The sequence below is a fragment of the Ascaphus truei genome, chromosome 5 (assembly GCF_040206685.1).
Source record: "Ascaphus truei isolate aAscTru1 chromosome 5, aAscTru1.hap1, whole genome shotgun sequence".
NCBI lineage: Eukaryota > Metazoa > Chordata > Amphibia > Anura > Ascaphidae > Ascaphus > Ascaphus truei.
Window position 1 is genome coordinate 13,755,821 of NC_134487.1, and position 19,865 is coordinate 13,775,685.

Below are 19,865 nucleotides of genomic sequence, written 5' to 3' on the forward strand. Positions count from 1 at the left end.
TCCTGAATCACAGTAAATGTGCTCCTCCAGGAGTGTAGCAGGAAGTAATCATGCAGTTTCTCAAGAATAGTTTAGTAATGCCCAGAGAAATGTCAGCAGTGCAGCCATGGTTCTGCACAGGCTTTCTGCTCTGGGGTTTTTTTCTGTCTGCTTTCTGTAAGTTGGAGCAGGACTGCCTACTAAAGACCAAGACATTGCTTACAGTATATTCATGTTAAGCCAAACAGGAAAATATAAACTAGCTATTAAATTAGCACCTTGATTATCCATGTAACCGCGGACATTCAGGAAACAATGGAATGGCTGTAGTCATTGTGGGCTGGAATGGAACTCTAGACCCATACAAACTTTTCTAATCATATAATTGCTCATCTAAAGGTCTACCTAAAGCTCTGTATATACAATCCTCTAACAATCCTTGCCTTTATCCTTTAAAAAGACAGCCCCATCTACTTCTCTGGCACGCGTTTCCCAATTCTATAAGCTGGAACAGAGTTACACAAAATCAGAGTAACTTGGTACAGAACCAGTGACTCCAATGAAGTCACATCACTTGTATAACAATTTACACACACAGTAACAATATATATATCTGTTCAACCACCACTGGGGTGGAATACCTAGCGCGTGGAAAAAGGAATGGAGAGAAGTGATAACGACAAGGAGAGTTGCCTGAGAACACAAGTGTCAGTCGCTCTTTATCGAAACCACACCCATTTGTGTGTCAGAGACCACAACTTACCACTATATGATTACTTATCCAACACAATCTGAGGGAAAATGAACTGCATTGTTTTTGCCTTTGAAGAAGGGATACAAGCTTAACAATGAATCGCTCCATTTGTGGGAGTCAACAATGACACCCCTGGACCAGTGAGGATACATGATTATAATAAGAAATCTAACAACAAATGAAACCCTTATCATCATAAGTGACCGTTTGGATGACACACTTTGACCCATTGTCCATTCTCACAGGGAGTAAGGAGCTTAAAGAATTCCTACTTTGACCCGCGCTACATCTTACTTCTACCCATGAACAAGGAGAAGTATGAAGGGTGGCTGAGGAGGAAAGGCTTGTTCACCAGACCAGAGATAGAGGTTGCCGTGTCCAGAGTGGACATGTACATTAAAATAAACCAGGATTTTCCGGGCTTCTTTGACGCTGTGATTAATGCAGGTAAATGAGATAACAAAATGATGCTGGTATGACTTACAACCTCATACTAATTTAGCAACATGTATTGTTTCACAGTGAATGCACTCGTGCATGTAATTGGTCATTGGGCAGCTTCCTGCCTGTGTACCAATCAGTTTTGTTGACCTAATAAGCGGTCTGGCAGTGTCCTGACGGCAGCCATGTTAAACTCCCAAAAATAATGACTATCTTCTTAAGAAGGCTCCTGGAGGTAGCACTGTTGCAGTCCTGCACCGGAGACCTCCAGCTTCAACAATGTCAAGATAGATAAGTACAAATAATAATAATATTTGTGCAGCACAAACCACTTTACTGCTTCAACTTGGGTCCCAATATGTAAGTTGATATTCTGCAAGTTCCTGGTGATCAGTTATAATGTGATGTAGTTGGCACGTTATCCGTGTTATCATCAGAGTTTGGTTCATGTCTTCAGTTTTAACTCTAATCCCAGTGCATTCTGTGTAAATAGTCCGGTGTTTGTATGGATAATGGAGACCGGGGATACTGGAATTAGACTCCAACCTCATGATAACTTGGAGCCAGATTGGCAACACTGGATCACTTGCATTGCATTTGTCTCTCAGCAGTAACACTGTCCTCTTGTTGCTATCTTTCAGCACCCTGGACATTTTTATGAGCTGTTTCACAAAAGCTTGTTATGGAAAACATCATATTCCACTGAATATATCATTCAAACGGTTTCCTTTATACAGTACTTTAGTAAAACAAGAGTTTTAATAACGAGTTAAGCATTTTTTTTTAATGTTTAATATGGCAATTCATGCAAAAAAAATAGCTGACATTATTATTTATCAGTTGAAGAGAATGGAGGGTTTGACAGTGAATTGTGTAATTAGAATAGCGATGTAAATGCAATATATTTTCACCTGGAACTTTAAAGATGAGGATAGAAATAAGGGCAATTCAACTGAACTTAAAGAGGCAATACAAGCAATACCATACATGTTGTTTAAAAAAAAATAAAAAATCTGTTATGTAGTATTAGATAATACTTACTGTATTTTATTATTATTATTATAACTCGTAATGCCATTTTAATGCGTTTTCATATGAGCAGCCATTGATTTCTATAGCAAAAAATAGGAATAGTAATCCATCTGTAAGAGAAAATAAATCTGTTGGGTGCAAAAAAATAAATAAATAAAAGGTTCTCTTTATGCAGATGATTTGGATGAAGCTTACGCTAAATTAAGCCTGCTGATTAAGGAATACCTGGGCCTGATAGAGTCTGTGCCGTCCAGCCAGAGTATAACCAGAGAGAAATCAGGCACTGGTAAATTTTCGTTGTTGTTTATTTGTTATTGTGTAAAGAACAAGGGGTTAAATAATAGAAAATCTTACTGTAACATAGTATCTTGTCCTTCTGGGAGTCTTGTACTGTAGTGGTTCTGAAGGATGCTGGGAATTGAGTTGAGAAGAAGTCATGCAGTACAGACCCTGTACCAGGAAGTCATGGACAGTCTAGAACCTCTGGTTGCAGCCAATCAGCCATGGCCAAAGGTCCTATTCCGCTCATGGATGCCTCTCCAGGGTAAGGATCTGAGTGGAGGACTCTAAATACTAAAGTAGCAAGGATTTCCGTGCCTGTCCTTTGTTCCTGCTATGGAGATGTGAAAAAAGCCAATCCAGAGTGCAACCTGCAACTTGGTTTTGCGTTTCTGCTTATAAGCTAAGAAGATCTGTCCACCCGCAGCACCAACCCAGTCTTTATAAAAGCTGATCCAGGTGCACTGAGCTTAATTTTGTATTCTCTTTATCTGTGACAGTGCAAGTCATGAGGCATATACAGTAGATGTATGTAGCATTGGTTCCCTGACAATTAGACTGTAAGCTCCTCGGGGCACGGACTCCTCTTCCGAAATGTTACTTTTATGTCTGAAGCACTTATTCCCATGATCTGTTATTTATATTATCTGTTATTTATTTGATTACCACATGTATTACTACTGTGAAGCGCTATGTACATTAATGGCGCTATATAAATAAAGACATACAATACAATACAATGGGAACTTCTGTTCTAGTGCTGGACAGGGGCATGCTCTGATCAAAGCATCTCTGTAACACTGGTTAACAATTCAGAATAAATAATACAAGGGTAAGGAAAGACAAAAAAAACATTGAGCGTATTTATTTGAATAAAGCTAGAAATATGTACTGTAACAATGTATGGGTCTCAATATCTGCAACAGGCACGTCATGCCACCAGGGGTCTGTAGCAGGCTGCCTATTTGAAGATAGCTTTAGTTATGTTGTAGCTCCCTTAGTTGTAGTCTGCACATCATTATGGAGACACATCAGTCCTGCTGGGGAGTGCAGGAGATGAACTCTTTTGTCAAGAAACAAATAAATGTATCAATGGGATCTCTTGCTTCTAGGTCTGAAGAAGAGACTTACAGTACGAGGTCTTGAAACCTCGTGTCTAAACTATGCGTGGAGAGTGCTTATGTCTGTTAAAATTGATCAATACCTGCATATTATTAGTTTTCTCCAGGACCAAAAAGAAATGTAACAGCTTAGTGAGCCATTTTCTCCATTAGAGGTGGCAGCTGAACAACAAAGCAGTAGACGCAGAGCAGGATTACAGTGGGATGTGCCATTATTGGGAACATCCGGCATCCTCCAGTTCAGGTTTAGATCAAGGTTACAGGATACTGTCCTGATGTGGGGGTATGTGAACGCCAGTCTCACAGTTGTGCTGATACATTACATTATTGTGCTGATACAATATTTTCCTTGGTATGATACAAGTAGCAAATGCATTAATATATTGTTTGCTTTTGTTGGATGAAAAAAAGAAAAACACAAAAGCGCACCAAGATTGAGATATAGAGTGTATTATAGACAAATAAAATTAGTAATATACACTTACATGGATAAAAACTTTAATGATCCTGATCACGATCGTGACTTCTATGGTGAGGCAACAAATGGGATGAAAGGGGGTGATGTCTGAGGAAGAATACTTTTGTATTCGAAACGCGTCGCGAAGGGTGTTGCTGGCTTGTTACCTTCATACAGCCAGTCTTCACACAAGTGCTTTTTTCAACAATCACGATCAAAAACTGAAAACGGGCAGGCATCTCCGGGACTACTATTGGGGGCTTCATCCGCCGCGCATGCGCGTCACGCAGGCCATCACGCTGACAACCGTGTGGAGCTGAATACGCAGCATAGCCAAAGACACAGTCCCAGCGCGCGGGGCTTGTTTGCAGAGATTGAAATCACCCCCTTTCATCCCAATTGTTGCCTCACCATAGAAGTCACGATCGTGATCAGGATCATTAAAGTTTTTATCCATGTAAGTGTATATTACTAATTTTATTTGTCTATAATACACTCTATATCTCAATCTTGGTGCGCTTTTGTGTTTTTCTTTTTTTCTTGGGACTTGGTATCGCTGTCGGAGTTCTCTGCGGGGATCCACATTGGAGGTGGGGGAAGACACCATCAAGAGCTGCAAAAGATTAGAGAGGAACCACCATTCCAGTTTCTTAAAGAGCAAGAGCGCGGACTGGACACTTTTTGTTGGATGAACACTGGGAATGGTTATGGACCCATCATATCAAACTGGCCAGGGATACCTGTAGGGGGTTACATGTTTATATATTTTTTTGCATACATAGGTAAATAGATGGTTGAGCCATGTGTTACCTACTCATCTGTAACTAAAGGTAAAGGATCCCCTGACTGATTCCAAGTTTTTGGGGCATTTACGGAAAGAATATATTTAATTTCTCGCATCCCATTGTTCAATTTAGTGCAATGTGGTTCTCTCTCGTGCTACTACAAATGCTCATCGTTAAACGTTGGACACAAGTCTGCTTTATAACATGCGATCTTATTTTTCTTTAGACTCAGAAAAGGCACTGTCTGGATCATCCCCGAGCAGTAAACTTTCTCAGACCGAGGCCACCGACGAATTTCTTGATTCCGCTGCTAGAATCTACTCGGCCAGAGTCTCGGCCAAAGTTTCCTCCCATAAAAGCCCTGTGGTAAGGCCTGCTCTGTGTTTCACTATCTGGACAGCTGGAAAGATATTGACTCACAAGGCTTTCTTCATGTACCAGGGGCGGAACACGTGACAGGTCGGTGGGCACCGGTGCAAGTAAAAAAAAAAAAAATAAAGAGTTCCCCATCTCCCACTGGGGGGGCTACCTGTGGAACGGCTCCTTAGGCTGCAGCAACGGAGGGAGCCCACCAAGGCAGTTATTGCGGAAGTTGGGCCCTACTAAATTTTGTGTTAGGACTACCCTGGGGGGCTGCCACCGCCTCCAGGTAAGGCCCCGCACCACAGGTAGGACCCAGGGAGGGGAGTGTAGAGAGGGGGGGCCTTTACAAATGCCAGAATGCTGTAATGAAGATAAGCATCGGAACAGTGTCCCAGAGTGTGGAGGATGGGACCTTTAAAGGTGGTGGGCCATAGTGCACCTGAACCGTCATGTACACTTCATTGTGATTGTCGCCCTCAGGAAGAAGCCTCTGTACAGAGACGTCAGCAGGCAGCCCGCCAGGCTTTAGCAGGGAAGACCCCAGGCACATACACCCAACTGTTCCAAAGGTAACCTAAAAAGTACAGCTACAGGGAAGCTCTCCCTCTCTCCCTCTCTCCCTCTCGCCCTCTCGCCCTCTTGCCCTCCCTCTCGCCCTCTCTCACTCTCGCCCTCTCGCCCTCTCTCCCTCTCCTATTTTATTTATGTATAATTGTATTTATTTATAAAAATGTTTTACCAGGAAGTAATACATTAAGAGGTACCTCACGTTTTCAAGTGTGTCCTGGGCACAATTTCATAACAGTACAAGGTTACATTAAATGGACAAGGTTATACCGTATATTTAAAGACATTGCATGAACAGTTAAAGATAATATATGTTATAGGCGTATGTAACAGTTACAGACCAGGTAAAAATGTGAGACAGCTTTAGCCTTGAAATAATTTATTATCACAAATGGAACATTCACACACAATATTGTAAGCATCGCCTTCTGTCCATAATTGCCCACTGATTGCTGGGGTTGTGGCAAGATTTTCTTTCCGTTTGTGTAATCCTTCTTTTCCCTCTTGTACAAGATGCAAATTAACTTTGGTTGAGATAGCCGGTATATTATTCACTCGTCTGTAATACTCTGATACAAAAAATGCAATAGTCTGTCTAAGCTCATCAATAGGATCACTATTCCATTGTTTCCAGATGTATAAGTAATACCTACCGAATGTGCACAGATTCCTAGCCCAGATAGGACTGTTCTTTCCTGGTTATGAAAACGTTTCCTCAATAGCAACTTGTTGAAAGTTCATCCAGTCAGAACCCAATATTCCCATAGTCATTATAACTGCTGCTCATAAACGAACTCCTGTAAGTTAATCAGGTAGAGTGCTACGTAGCCCAGTGGAAGAGACTAACACACCAGAGCAGATGCATACTGTATCTTTTTTAATTGAACTGGAAGCGTTTCAATCATTTTACAGCTGTATGGGCCTTGAGCGTTTGACATGGCTTTCCATTAAAGGAGGAACACACTGTGGCAGACACTCGGGGTCTAGGTGTGTCACACACACAGTTTAAAAAGCCATTCCTTCAAAAGGTCCCACAGTGAAACTAATGCGAGCACTATGTCCCCTGATGGCATATACAGTATGCAACCGTTAGTGATTAACTGACACATAGCTCGTTCTTACGCTTGATATATGAGCCTACGGCTGTTATCAGTGACAGTTGATCTTATGGGCACTAAAACAATGTTAAGCATCTTGTGATTATTTGTTAGTAACTGGGAACATTCCAGAGTGCAATATTGTTTATCCAGTGTTACGTGACATCAAAAGCCCACAGACGGCTGACAATGTGTGTAGAAGAAAGGAAGTGTTCAAACATGTTCTTTGTACACTAAAGCTCCCATCTTCCTAAGCCCTGATGGGGTAACGGGGGTTGCGGGGACGGGATCTCCTGCTGGGTGTCTAATCTTTACATCCTGTAATATGCTGCTTTTTGCAGAGGTCTTGTAACTGCTCCGGCAACGTTGGGGACCCACCGCCGCCTGCTAGACCCAGCATCCTGTTCGTCTATGATACAAAGCGGAAGTAACGTCACCCCGGACCGCAGCCTGCCGCCAGCCAGCCCTGATTCCAGGTAAGAGCAGCAGTAGGTGCGTATGAGGATCACGTACATTCTATAGACGTTTCCATATCTGCCCGACCATTTTCTCCATGTACTGTATTAATTGTACTAACAGTTAAGAACGTCTTCCTCGCATATCTTGTCCAACCTATTTCCCCCTATTAAATGTTTGTGTTTTATACCCAGGAAATGGGCACATTGTTTGCCGACAGTCAAATCCGTGGAGAGTTTGCAAGCTCCTTTCAGCCGCAGATTTTCACGGATCAGTCTCAAAAGGCGCATTCTCCCCCCCCCCCCCCCTAATCACTGAAAATTCGCAAGCGGATTTCAATGTATAAAATTCCCTCCCTTAAAGGTGCCTACCCACGCACTAACCCACGCACTAACTAACCCACGCACTAACTAACCCACGCACTAACTAACCCACGCACTAACTAACCCACGCACTAACTAACCCACGCACTAACTAACCCACGCACTAACTAACCCACGCACTAACTAACCCACGCACTAACTAACCCACGCACTAACTAACCCACGCACTAACTAACCCACGCACTAACTAACCCACGCACTAACTAACCCACGCACTAACTAACCCTCGCACTAACTAACCCACGCACTAACTAACCCACGCACTAACTAACCCACGCACTAACTAACCCACGCACTAACTAACCCACGCACTAACTAACCCACGCACTAACTAACCCACGCACTAACTAACCCACGCACTAACTAACCCACGCACTAACTAACCCACGCACTAACTAACCCACACACTAACCCACACACTAACCCACACACTGACCCACACACTGACCCACACACTGACCCACACACTGACCCACACACTAACCCACACACCAGTCCCATACCTCCTCTGCCGTCCCCCACAATCACAAAGTGAACAACAACCGGAAAGAAGTGGGAGGGGCCAGCCCCTGGGCAGGGTGGCCGCCATGGACTCCCACGTCGTCCCCATTGGCGTCGGGATCCAACTTCTACCCAACCGGAGGAGGGGGCGTTAGGGCCCCTCCCCGTGCGGTCGGGCGTAAGTTAGATCCTGGTGCCGACAGGAGGGAGGGAGAGGGAGCACAGGTCCCCTGGAGCGGCAGAACCACTTCTCACCGGGAGGTAGGTGTATGTGTGTTTGTTTTTTGAGAGGGGTCTTACCTCTACCGGAGCAGGCCGCCTCCTGTAGTGTTGCCATGGTGACCGACGTCAAATGTAAATTTTTCAATCATCATGAGATATGCTAAAATAAGAATTTATCTCCTAAGCGTCATCCTTATTGACCTCTATGGGTAAAATGCCAGACATATTAATTTCGGCCAGATGTCTATGATTTTGGAGGCTGACATCTCCAAATTGCAAAATAATAAATAAATGGAAAATATCCCATTAAAAGGCACAGCAAAGAAGGGCGGGTCGCCGTGTTTCTCCTTGCTTCCATGCAGTAACAATTCGATGCCTTTTATTGGACCAACAAGTAGTTGATATGTTACAAGCTTTCCAACCTGTTGGGGTCCTTCATCAGGTATTAAAAAGCACAATGAACTTTAGTAAATGGCTCCATTAACATAAACTGATGTGAAAAAGATAAGTACCAGGCTTGTACCTTCAAAGTCTTTATTAATCACCGCCCCTTTCCCCCCTTTCTTCCACGATGCACAAGTTGAGGTCTCTAACTTTTGGATACATTCCCTATTTATTGAGCTTGTCTAATCCACTACACTAGTGTAACCGACATATACCTATAGTTTAGAGAGCAGCCATGCGAAGCTCTGTGGTTTGGTACTTATGGGTAATATTGGCTGAATGGTAAGTTGATAACATTGATTTGAGGTTAGCCTGTGAGCGGCTTTTTGACTTGTCTTTCAAACTGTTACTTTATATTCTTATCTTCTGGATCCTGAAGGAGAAATGTACATAATAGCAATATATCGGTTTAGGTGAACAAAACACTTATGTTTATTTAGAGCAGTGATTCCCCAAAAACCAGGTGATGTGATTCTCATAAAGTAAAGTGGCTTCCTGGGCCGTGTTAGGATTGCATCTTTAGTAAGGGCCCAAAGTGTACTTTAGCGTGGATAGTATAGCTGTCAATCATAATAGGGTTGGCCAGGTGTCCAATATGGAACCAGACTGTCCTATATTTGGACACTGTCAAGTAAAAAATTAGAGGTATTATTGGACATGTCTGTGTCCGGTATTTCCTGTCTGGACACAGTGACCTGACCGGCTTGGGGGGCTACGGGATTTCCCTGAGCAGGGCTGTTTGCTAGGGGGCTGGGCAGGTTCCTCAATCCTGATTGGCTGCATTACCCAGCAGCAGCTAATCAGGAGGAGGTGTCAGGAGCCTGGGGGTGGGGCCAAGGAGAGGAGGAAACAGCATGGAGAGGGGAGGTTCGTGCGTGCGTGCCTACCTCAAGTGCGTTGCATCTTTCACCATTGTGTCCAGTATTTTTGGAAAAGCCACCTGGCAACCCTAATCATAACAGGAGCTTACATTCCCTGTACAGCCTTTCCTTTTTTTAAATATGGTCAATCTTTCCTTAAACATTTCTACTGTATCTACTATCTATCCATCTATCCATCCATCCATCTACTGTACTGCTCGCATGTCCCTATCTCACTGTACCATCTATCCGTCTACTGTACTACTCAAATGTTCCCATCTCACTGTACTATCTATCCATCTACTGTACTGTACTACTCGCATGTCCCCATCTCACTGTACTATCTATCCATCTACTGTTCTGTACTACTCGCATGCCCCATCTCACTGTACTACCTATCCATCTTCTGTACTGTACTACTCGCATGTTCCCATCTCACTGTACTATCTATCCATCTTCTGTACTGTACTACTCAAATGTTCCCATCTCACTGTACTATCTATCCATCTACTGTACTGTACTGCTCGCATGTCCCCATCTCACTGTACTATCTATCCATCTACTGTACTGTACTACTCGCATGTCCCCATCTCACGGTACTATCTATCCATGTACTGTACTGTACTACTCGCATGTCCCCATCTCACTGTACTATCTATCCATGTACTGTACTGTACTACTCGCATGTCCCCATCTCACTGTACTATCCATCTACTGTACTGTACTGCTCGCATGTCCCATCTCACTGTACTATCAATCCATCTACTGTACTACTCGCATGTCCCCATCTCACTGTACTATCTATCCATCTACTGTACTGCTCGCATGTCCCATCTCACTGTACTATCTATCCATCTTCTGTACTGTACTACTCGCATGCCCCATCTCACTGTACTATCTATCCATCTTCTGTACTGTACTACTCACATGTCCCCATCTCACTGTACTATCTATCCATCTTCTGTACTGTACTACTCGCATGTTCCCATCTCACTGTACTATCTATCCATCTACTGTACTACTCGCATGTCCCCATCACACTGTACTATCTATCCATCTACTGTACTACTCACATGTCCCCATCACACTGTACTATCTATCCATCTACTGTACTACTCGCATGTCCCCATCTCACTGTACTATCTATCCATGTAGTGTACTACTCGCATGTTCCCATCTCACTGTACTATCTATCCATCTACTGTATTACTCACATGTCCCCATCTCACTGTACTATCTATCCATCTACTGTAGTGTACTGCTCGCATGTCCCCATCTCACTGTACTATCTATCATCTACTGTACTGTACTACTCGCATGTTCCCATCTCACTGTACTATCTATCCATCTACTGTACTACTCGCATGTCCCCATCTCACTGTACTATCTATCCATCTACTGTATTACTCACATGTCCCCATCTCACTGTACTATCTATCCATCTACTGTACTGTACTGCTCGCATGTCCCCATCTCACTGTACTATCTATCCATGTAGTGTACTACTCGCATCTTCCCATCTCACTGTACTATCTATCCATCTACTGTACTGTACTACTCGCATGTCCATCTCACTGTACTATCTATCCATCTACTGTACTACTCGCATGTCCCCATCTCACTGTACTATCTATCCATCTACTGTACTGTACTACTCGCATGTCCATCTCACTGTACTATCTATCCATGTAGTGTACTACTCGCATGTTCCCATCTCACTGTACTATCTATCCATCTACTGTACTGTACTACTCGCATGTTCCCATCTCACTGTACTATCTATCCGTCTACTGTACTACTCGCATGTCCCATCTCACTGTACTATCTATCCATCTTCTGTACTGTACTACTCGCATGTCCCATCTCACTGTACTATCTATCCATCTTCTGTACTGTACTACTCACATGTCCCCATCTCACTGTACTATCTATCCATCTTCTGTACTGTACTACTCGCATGTTCCCATCTCACTGTACTATCTATCCATCTACTGTACTACTCGCATGTCCCCATCACACTGTACTATCTATCCATCTACTGTACTACTCACATGTCCCCATCACACTGTACTATCTATCCATCTACTGTACTACTCGCATGTCCCCATCTCACTGTACTATCTATCCATGTAGTGTACTACTCGCATGTTCCCATCTCACTGTACTATCTATCCATCTACTGTATTACTCACATGTCCCCATCTCACTGTACTATCTATCCATCTACTGTAGTGTACTGCTCGCATGTCCCCATCTCACTGTACTATCTATCATCTACTGTACTGTACTACTCGCATGTTCCCATCTCACTGTACTATCTATCCATCTACTGTACTACTCGCATGTCCCCATCTCACTGTAATATCTATCCATCTACTGTATTACTCACATGTCCCCATCTCACTGTACTATCTATCCATCTACTGTACTGTACTGCTCGCATGTCCCCATCTCACTGTACTATCTATCCATGTAGTGTACTACTCGCATGTTCCCATCTCACTGTACTATCTATCCATCTACTGTACTGTACTACTCACATGTTCCCATCTCACTGTACTATCTATCCATTTACTGTACTACTCGCATGTCCCATCTCACTGTACTATCTATCCATCTACTGTCCTGTACTACTCGCATGTCCCCATCTCACTGTACTATCTATCCATCTTCTGTACCGTACTACTCGCATGTCCCCATCTCACTGTACTATCTATCCGTCTACTGTACTACTCGCATGTCCCATCTCACTGTACTATCTATCCATCTACTGTCCTGTACTACTCGCATGTCCCCATCTCACTGTACTATCTATCCGTCTACTGTACTACTCGCATGTCCCCATCTCACTGTACTATCTATCCATCTTCTGTACCGTACTACTCGCATGTCCCCATCTCACTGTACTATCTATCCATGTACTGTACTGTACTACTCGCATGTCCCCATCTCACTGTACTATCCATCTACTGTACTGTACTGCTCGCATGTCCCATCTCACTGTACTATCAATCCATGTACTGTACTGTACTACTCGCATGTCCCCATCTCACTGTACTATCTATCATCTACTGTACTGTACTGCTCGCATGTCCCCATCTCACTGTACTATCTATCCATCTTCTGTACCGTACTACTCGCATGTCCCATCTCACTGTACTATCTATCCATGTACTGTACTGTACTACTCGCATGTCCCCATCTCACTGTACTATCCATCTACTGTACTGTACTGCTCGCATGTCCCATCTCACTGTACTATCTATCCATTTACTGTACTACTCGCATGTCCCATCTCACTGTACTATCTATCCATCTACTGTACTGCTCGCATGTCCCATCTCACTGTACTATCTATCCATCTTCTGTACCGTACTACTCGCATGTCCCATCTCACTGTACTATCTATCCATCTACTGTACTGCTCGCATGTCCCCATCTCACTGTACTATCTATCCATCTTCTGTACCGTACTACTCGCATGTCCCATCTCACTGTACTATCTATCCATGTACTGTACTGTACTACTCGCATGTCCCCATCTCACTGTACTATCCATCTACTGTACTGTACTGCTCGCATGTCCCATCTCACTGTACTATCTATCCATCTTCTGTACCGTACTACTCGCATGTCCCATCTCACTGTACTATCTATCCATGTACTGTACTGTACTACTCGCATGTCCCCATCTCACTGTACTATCCATCTACTGTACTGCTCGCATGTCCCATCTCACTGTACTATCTATCCATCTACTGTACTGCTCGCATGTCCCATCTCACTGTACTATCAATCCATGTACTGTACTGTACTACTCGCATGTCCCCATCTCACTGTACTATCTATCCATCTTCTGTACTGTACTACTCGCATGTCCCCATCTCACTGTACTATCTATCCATGTACTGTACTGTACTACTCGCATGTCCCCATCTCACTGTACTATCCATCTACTGTACTGTACTGCTCGCATGTCCCATCTCACTGTACTATCAATCCATGTACTGTACTGTACTACTCGCATGTCCCCATCTCACTGTACTATCTATCATCTACTGTACTGTACTGCTCGCATGTCCCCATCTCACTGTACTATCTATCCATCTTCTGTACCGTACTACTCGCATGTCCCATCTCACTGTACTATCTATCCATTTACTGTACTACTCGCATGTCCCCATCTCACTGTACTATCTATCATCTACTGTACTGTACTACTCGCATGTCCCCATCTCACTGTACTATCTATCATCTACTGTACTGTACTACTCGCATGTCCCCATCTCACTGTACATAATGAAAACAAAGAGAACAAAGTCCTTGGCGCACTACCAGGTACATAAACCTGATATAATGTTCCCAGTTCTATGATTGAGAGGAACAGTTCGTGAATCTTCACAGATGATCTTCTTAAATTCCTTATGCTGGTAAGTATATATCTGGAATCAGACAAGACAAGAAAACCATTGCGCAGTACCCTCTAATAATAATGGTTTTCTTGTCTTGTCTGATTCCAGATATATACTTACCAGCATAAGGAATTTAAGAAGATCATCTGTAAAGATTCACGAACTGTTCCTCTCAATCATAGAACTGGGAACATTATATCAGGTTTATGTACCTGGTAGTGCGCCAAGTACTTTGTTCTCTTTGTTTTCAATTTGTCTATAGCCATATGGAAAGGCTTGATATTTTGTCCTAGGCAGCCTTCTCTCTCCCCCTCCTATCCTCCCTGATCTTGGTGGCTGTGGGGTTTCATGCAATATTGATCATCCTTGCACAGTTAGGGTATATCATTTTTCACATTGGTTTGTTGATTCACATTTAAATATTGTAATCATCACAGCATAACAATAGGTTGAGCGCTTGTTTTGTAGTTTAAGTTCTCTTTTCATCATCACTGTACATAATATTGTGTTCGTAGCTCCAGAAGGTCCCGGGCCAGTTCTGGACTATCCCTGCTCTCCTCGGCTGGCGCCTTCTCAGCAAGAGGATCTTCCTCTCAACCGACTCCTGTGATTAACATTCACTCTCCTCCAGATGACAGAATAGAGCCGCTGGATTTGTCTGAGATTGTGCAAGGATCAGACATCTCATCAGGTTTGGGATACTTAAAACGTGGCTGTACTTATCTACTTCACAATGAACGTTACATTATTTGTAGTGCTGCTTTCATTTTTTTTTTTACATTTTATTATTCTGTTGTAGGCTTTATTTTTTAATTTACATATTCGACTTTTTTGAAGTGAAACCTCTTTAGCGGCACCTACTGTACCACACGAACATTTCCCTGGCAGTAAGTTGCCTTGGAGGTGACGCAAGTACAGTGCAGGAAGTGACGTCACTGCTGGCAGAAGAGGCCATCAGCAGTGTTGCCACACTGACTGACGCGCGTACACACACACACACACACACACACACACGCTGACTGACACACACACACTCTGACTGACACACACACACATACACTCTGACTGACACACACACACACACACACACACACACACACACACACACACACACACACACACACACACACACACACACACACACACACTCTGACTGACACACACACACACACTCTCTGACTGACACACACACACACACTCTGACTGACACACACACACACACTCTGACACACACACACACACTCTGACACACACACATACAAACTCTGACACACACACACACACACACTCTGACACACACACACACACACACACACACACACACACACACACACACACACACACTGACTGACAGACACACACTCTGACTGACACACACACACACACACTCTGACACACACACACACTCTGACTGACACACACTGACTGACGCGCGCGGACACACACTGACTGACGCGTGCGCACACTGACTGACGCGTGCACACAGTGACGCACACTGACTGACGCGTGCACACAGTGACGCACTTGCGCACACACACATACTGACTGACTGATGCGTGCACACACTGACACACGCCAGCACTGACAGACGTGCACGCACTGACGCACACACACAGACTGCGCGCGCGTGCACACTGACTGATGCGCGCGCACACTGACTGACGCGCTCGCACACTGACGCATGAGTGGTCAGTAAGTGTTGATCGCACATGCGCAGTCGCTGCTCGTGCATGCGGAGTCGGCTCTTGCGACTGCACATCCGCGACATTTGTCCTGGTTTTTGTCAGGACAAATAGGGTCATCCTAGTTGTAACTGTCAACTTTGCATATTGTCTGTGTGAGAACTAACTAGCTCCCGAAAGTGATTCAATATTAGTAGCACATCAAAATGTCAGCTTACTGTAACCAGGAAGCATCCGATTTGTCTCTGAGATGAGTTCTTGCTGCCACATGTCCTGAAATTTTATTGCTGTATTTCTCCTATTCTCCTTTGGATTTACTAATCAATTTATCAATCAATTTATCAAAAAGCCAAAGAAAATGCTCCACAGAGTTATTGGCTAATCTAACAAACGTCAGTATATTTGCACATACGTTTCTTTTGCCAAGTTGATTTTCGTCAACATTGACATTGGTCCTTTCATCGGACTGGAACTTTGACATTGAAATCATTTAATCATCATATTTATTTAAATGTATGTATGTATGTATGTATGCATGCAAGAGTGGCTTAGAACATGTCATATGTTTGTTACTGAATCCACTTTTCAGGATGTTTCTTACATTATTTTAATGTATTTTAGCAGGATTGTTGCTAAGAGCGCTTGATACTTCTCTAGACTTGTCTCTTTGAGTGTTCATAGTGCCGGTAACCTCTATTGGTTAGGAAACTGCAACCAGACTAAATAATACTAATAATAAAGCAGAGATCATTATATCAGATGACACAGAGGTCAGTTCAGTTATGGAAGATTGCCATTATCAATTGTAAACTCATTAACAATTGATGCTGCTTATTGCACCTTTTTTAAGACGACCGAGACCAACTGGTGAACTGGTCTGAAGTTCTCTCTCGGTGACCTTGGGCAAGTTACTTGACCTCATTGTGCCTCTGGTACCAAAATTACATTGCATGCTCTTTGTGGCAAGGACTTATACACAGGAAAAAAAATATTATTATTAGACCCCACCGACTCAATGTAATGGATTCACACAACGTAGCATTCTCATTTCCTTCCTCTCTGTCCTCTGCCACCCAGGAGATACGCAGGGTGTTGGTAGCACTCCCGAGACACCACGATTGCTTTCTTCCGATCGCTCTGCCGTCCGAGCATCCAAGTCCAAGTCTTCTTCCTCATCCCGGCTCTCCAACCAGGCGAGCCGCCCCGGTTCCAACACCAAACCCATTCTTCCTCCTATCCCGTCAGGACGCAAGAAGTCTCCCATCTAATGGCCAAAGACAATTCCGTGACTCCCAGCTCACTCGGGCGCTGTGTTCCAGGGCACGTACAATATACAGTAATATGATGCTTGTGTGATAATTCTAGGTACAGTTCATCTTTGTCAACTTTTCCACTCATTTATTTTTGAATGCATTGCTATCTTCTGCTTTTTTCCATCCTTTGCACAAGATAGATGTATTTAAGTTTGACTCAGAGGATTCTGTTATGGGCATGAGAATAGACTACAGTGAGCATGTCCCAAACACTGTAGGGTACAATTCACCCTTTTTTCTACATGTGTTCCACTGTTCTTTCTCCTTCTGACTCCAGTACGACTGAATTTTTACAGGGCAATTACAAAAATGCATCAAGTTTCTAATTTCCAATGTAGCGTAAGCAGAAAATTAAGATACAGAAACATTCACAGCATTATCACGCAAGGCACAAACTTGCATAATTTATTACTATTTCTTGGCTAAATTCTTAAAATATAAACTACGGCGGGCGTTCATACAAAAGTGTATTTTAGTTTTGTGAAAATGTATTTTTTTAGCTTGTTCTTTGTGTGTGTTTATGCTGTTTATTAATGTCCCCGCTGAAATTTGCTGTCCCTGTTCTTCTGCTACACATTTTGAGAGCTTTAATGTAATTTCATGTTTTAAACTGAATCATACGTAAACCAAACATTGAGCGGTTTACTTTCTTTGGACCTGAAGCAGTGTTATCTTGTCACTGGGAGTTCAGCGAGTTGTTTCTCACTGTCTCAGCCCAATAAGATGAGGGGAGGAGGAAGGGGGCATTTTGCCTGTACAAGGTAGTAGCTTACAGGGGAGCACAAACCTCACGTCTCCGTTTACCGTGTTTACAAACGTTGCACAAATAGACTTACAAATTGTCTTGGTTTGAGATTATACCCTGTGCACGGTTCAGCCTGCACGCTAAACACCACACAAGCTACTGTGCTTGTTATCTTACAGGCGGGGGCCCCAGGGCTGGCCTTAAATTTGGTGGGCCCCAAGGCAACATGCCGGAAGCTGGGCCCCTCCTGCAGCGGCAAGGTGGGACGTGACGTCGCCATGACAACGCATCGCTGCAGAAGGAAAAGCGCTCCGCATAAGGTAAGACCCTGTGCGTGCGCACGCACACCACACTACCCCCCCCTCCTCCTTAAGCGGTGCTGTCCTGCGCCGGTTTTGGGGAATCCCCCAACTCCCTCCCCCAGGTGGAATTTGGCTCCCAGCGCTGACAGGAGGGAGAGGAAGGTGCGTGGCTCAAGGCCGGCCCTAAAACAGCCCAGATCAATAGGTGCATATGGATTTGGTAAATGGTTCGCTTTGTAGCCGACATAATACCCCTGACACTACATTTGAATTCCTTCACGGACTGAGATGTCCAGCCCTTCCTGCCAATGAAGGGTTTAACTTGCATTCTTGTGTTTCTCTGGCTTTTTATCGAAGTTACATAGTTACATAGTTACATAGTTACATAGTAGATGAGGTTGAAAAAAGACATAGGTCCATCAAGTTCAAGCTATGCTAAATTTAGACAACAGATACTTTATTCTATATCTATACTTACTTATTGATCCAGAGGAAGGCAAACAAAAAACCCCGTTAAGGGGAAAAATTAATTCCTTCCTGACTCCAAGAATTGGCAGTCGGATTAATCCCTGGTTCAACATCCTTCCCATGTATACTTATTTGGTATATCCCTGTATACCTTTCCCATCTAAAAAGATGTCCAACCTATTTTTGAACAAATCTATTGTATCTGCCATCACAGTCTCCATGGGTAATGAATTCCACATTTTAACTGCCCTTACTGTTAAGAACCCTTTCCTTTGTTGCTGGTGAAATTTCCTTTCCTCCAACCTTAATGGATGCCCCCGAGTCCTTTGTACTGCCCGTGGGATGAATAGTTCTTTTGAAAGCTCCTTGTATTGTCCCTGAATATATTTGTATATAGTTATCATATTCCCTCTTAGACGCCTCTTTTCTAATGTAAATAAATCTAATTTAGCTAGCCTCTCCTCATAAGTTAGAATGTCCATCCCCTTTATTAATTTGGTGGCTCTTCTCTGCACTCTCTCTAGTTCCATAATGTCTTTTCTAAGGATTGGTGCCCAAAATTGTACTCCATATTCAAGGTGTGGTCTTACTAATGCTTTGTAAAGGGGCATAATTATGTTTACTTCCCTTCCATCCATTGCCCGTTTGATGCAAGATAAGATCTTGTTTGCCTTTGCAGCTACTGCATGACATTGGGCACTATTGCTAAGCCTGCTGTCGGATTAGAATAGAACAATGGTGCTCAAAGTGCTGTATTTTGTGTGCTTCTGAAGGGAGGGAGACACTGGGTATTAAGGTATTGTGCATTGATATACTCAGTCCATAATGATGGGGGTGGGGGCACCAGGAAGCCCTGAAGATTAGGGAAGTTGTCCTAGGACACCCTCCTTCACCTCATTGGGATAGCCCCTTAAGAGTACTCACAGTCTGTTCACCTCCAGAGTCTCCCTTCCAATGCGTGCTGCTATATAAACGAATTCCAGAGATGTAGGTGTGTAGCGCACAGCATCCAGCAGAGAACAGGTCTGGCAAAAACTTTCTTTATTGGCAAGGCATTAAAAAGAGGGGCGCAACCCTTCAACGCGTTTCGTGCAAAGCACTTTGTCAAGAAGTGCCTCTACACGATATACAGCCACTTAAATACACAAAGTCTGTCAAATCTCGCGATATCTCGTGACGTCATCAGACCGCTACTATCCAAT

At 43.5% G+C, this 19,865-nt stretch overlaps 1 protein-coding gene across 1 annotated transcript in view; it reads left to right on the forward strand.

Moving 5' to 3' along the window:
• The window catches only part of LRGUK (leucine rich repeats and guanylate kinase domain containing), a 57,310-nt gene extending 38,249 nt beyond the window's left edge, over window positions 1–19,061 (forward strand). The window contains exons 14-20 of the mRNA XM_075599351.1: window positions 979–1,180; window positions 2,382–2,492; window positions 5,075–5,214; window positions 5,692–5,780; window positions 7,217–7,351; window positions 14,669–14,844; window positions 16,913–19,061. Coding sequence (XP_075455466.1) covers window positions 979–1,180; window positions 2,382–2,492; window positions 5,075–5,214; window positions 5,692–5,780; window positions 7,217–7,351; window positions 14,669–14,844; window positions 16,913–17,103 — 1,044 coding nt within the window. The 3' untranslated portion in view covers window positions 17,104–19,061. The remainder of the gene's footprint in view (window positions 1–978; window positions 1,181–2,381; window positions 2,493–5,074; window positions 5,215–5,691; window positions 5,781–7,216; window positions 7,352–14,668; window positions 14,845–16,912) is intronic.
• Window positions 19,062–19,865: the final 804 nt, after the last annotated feature.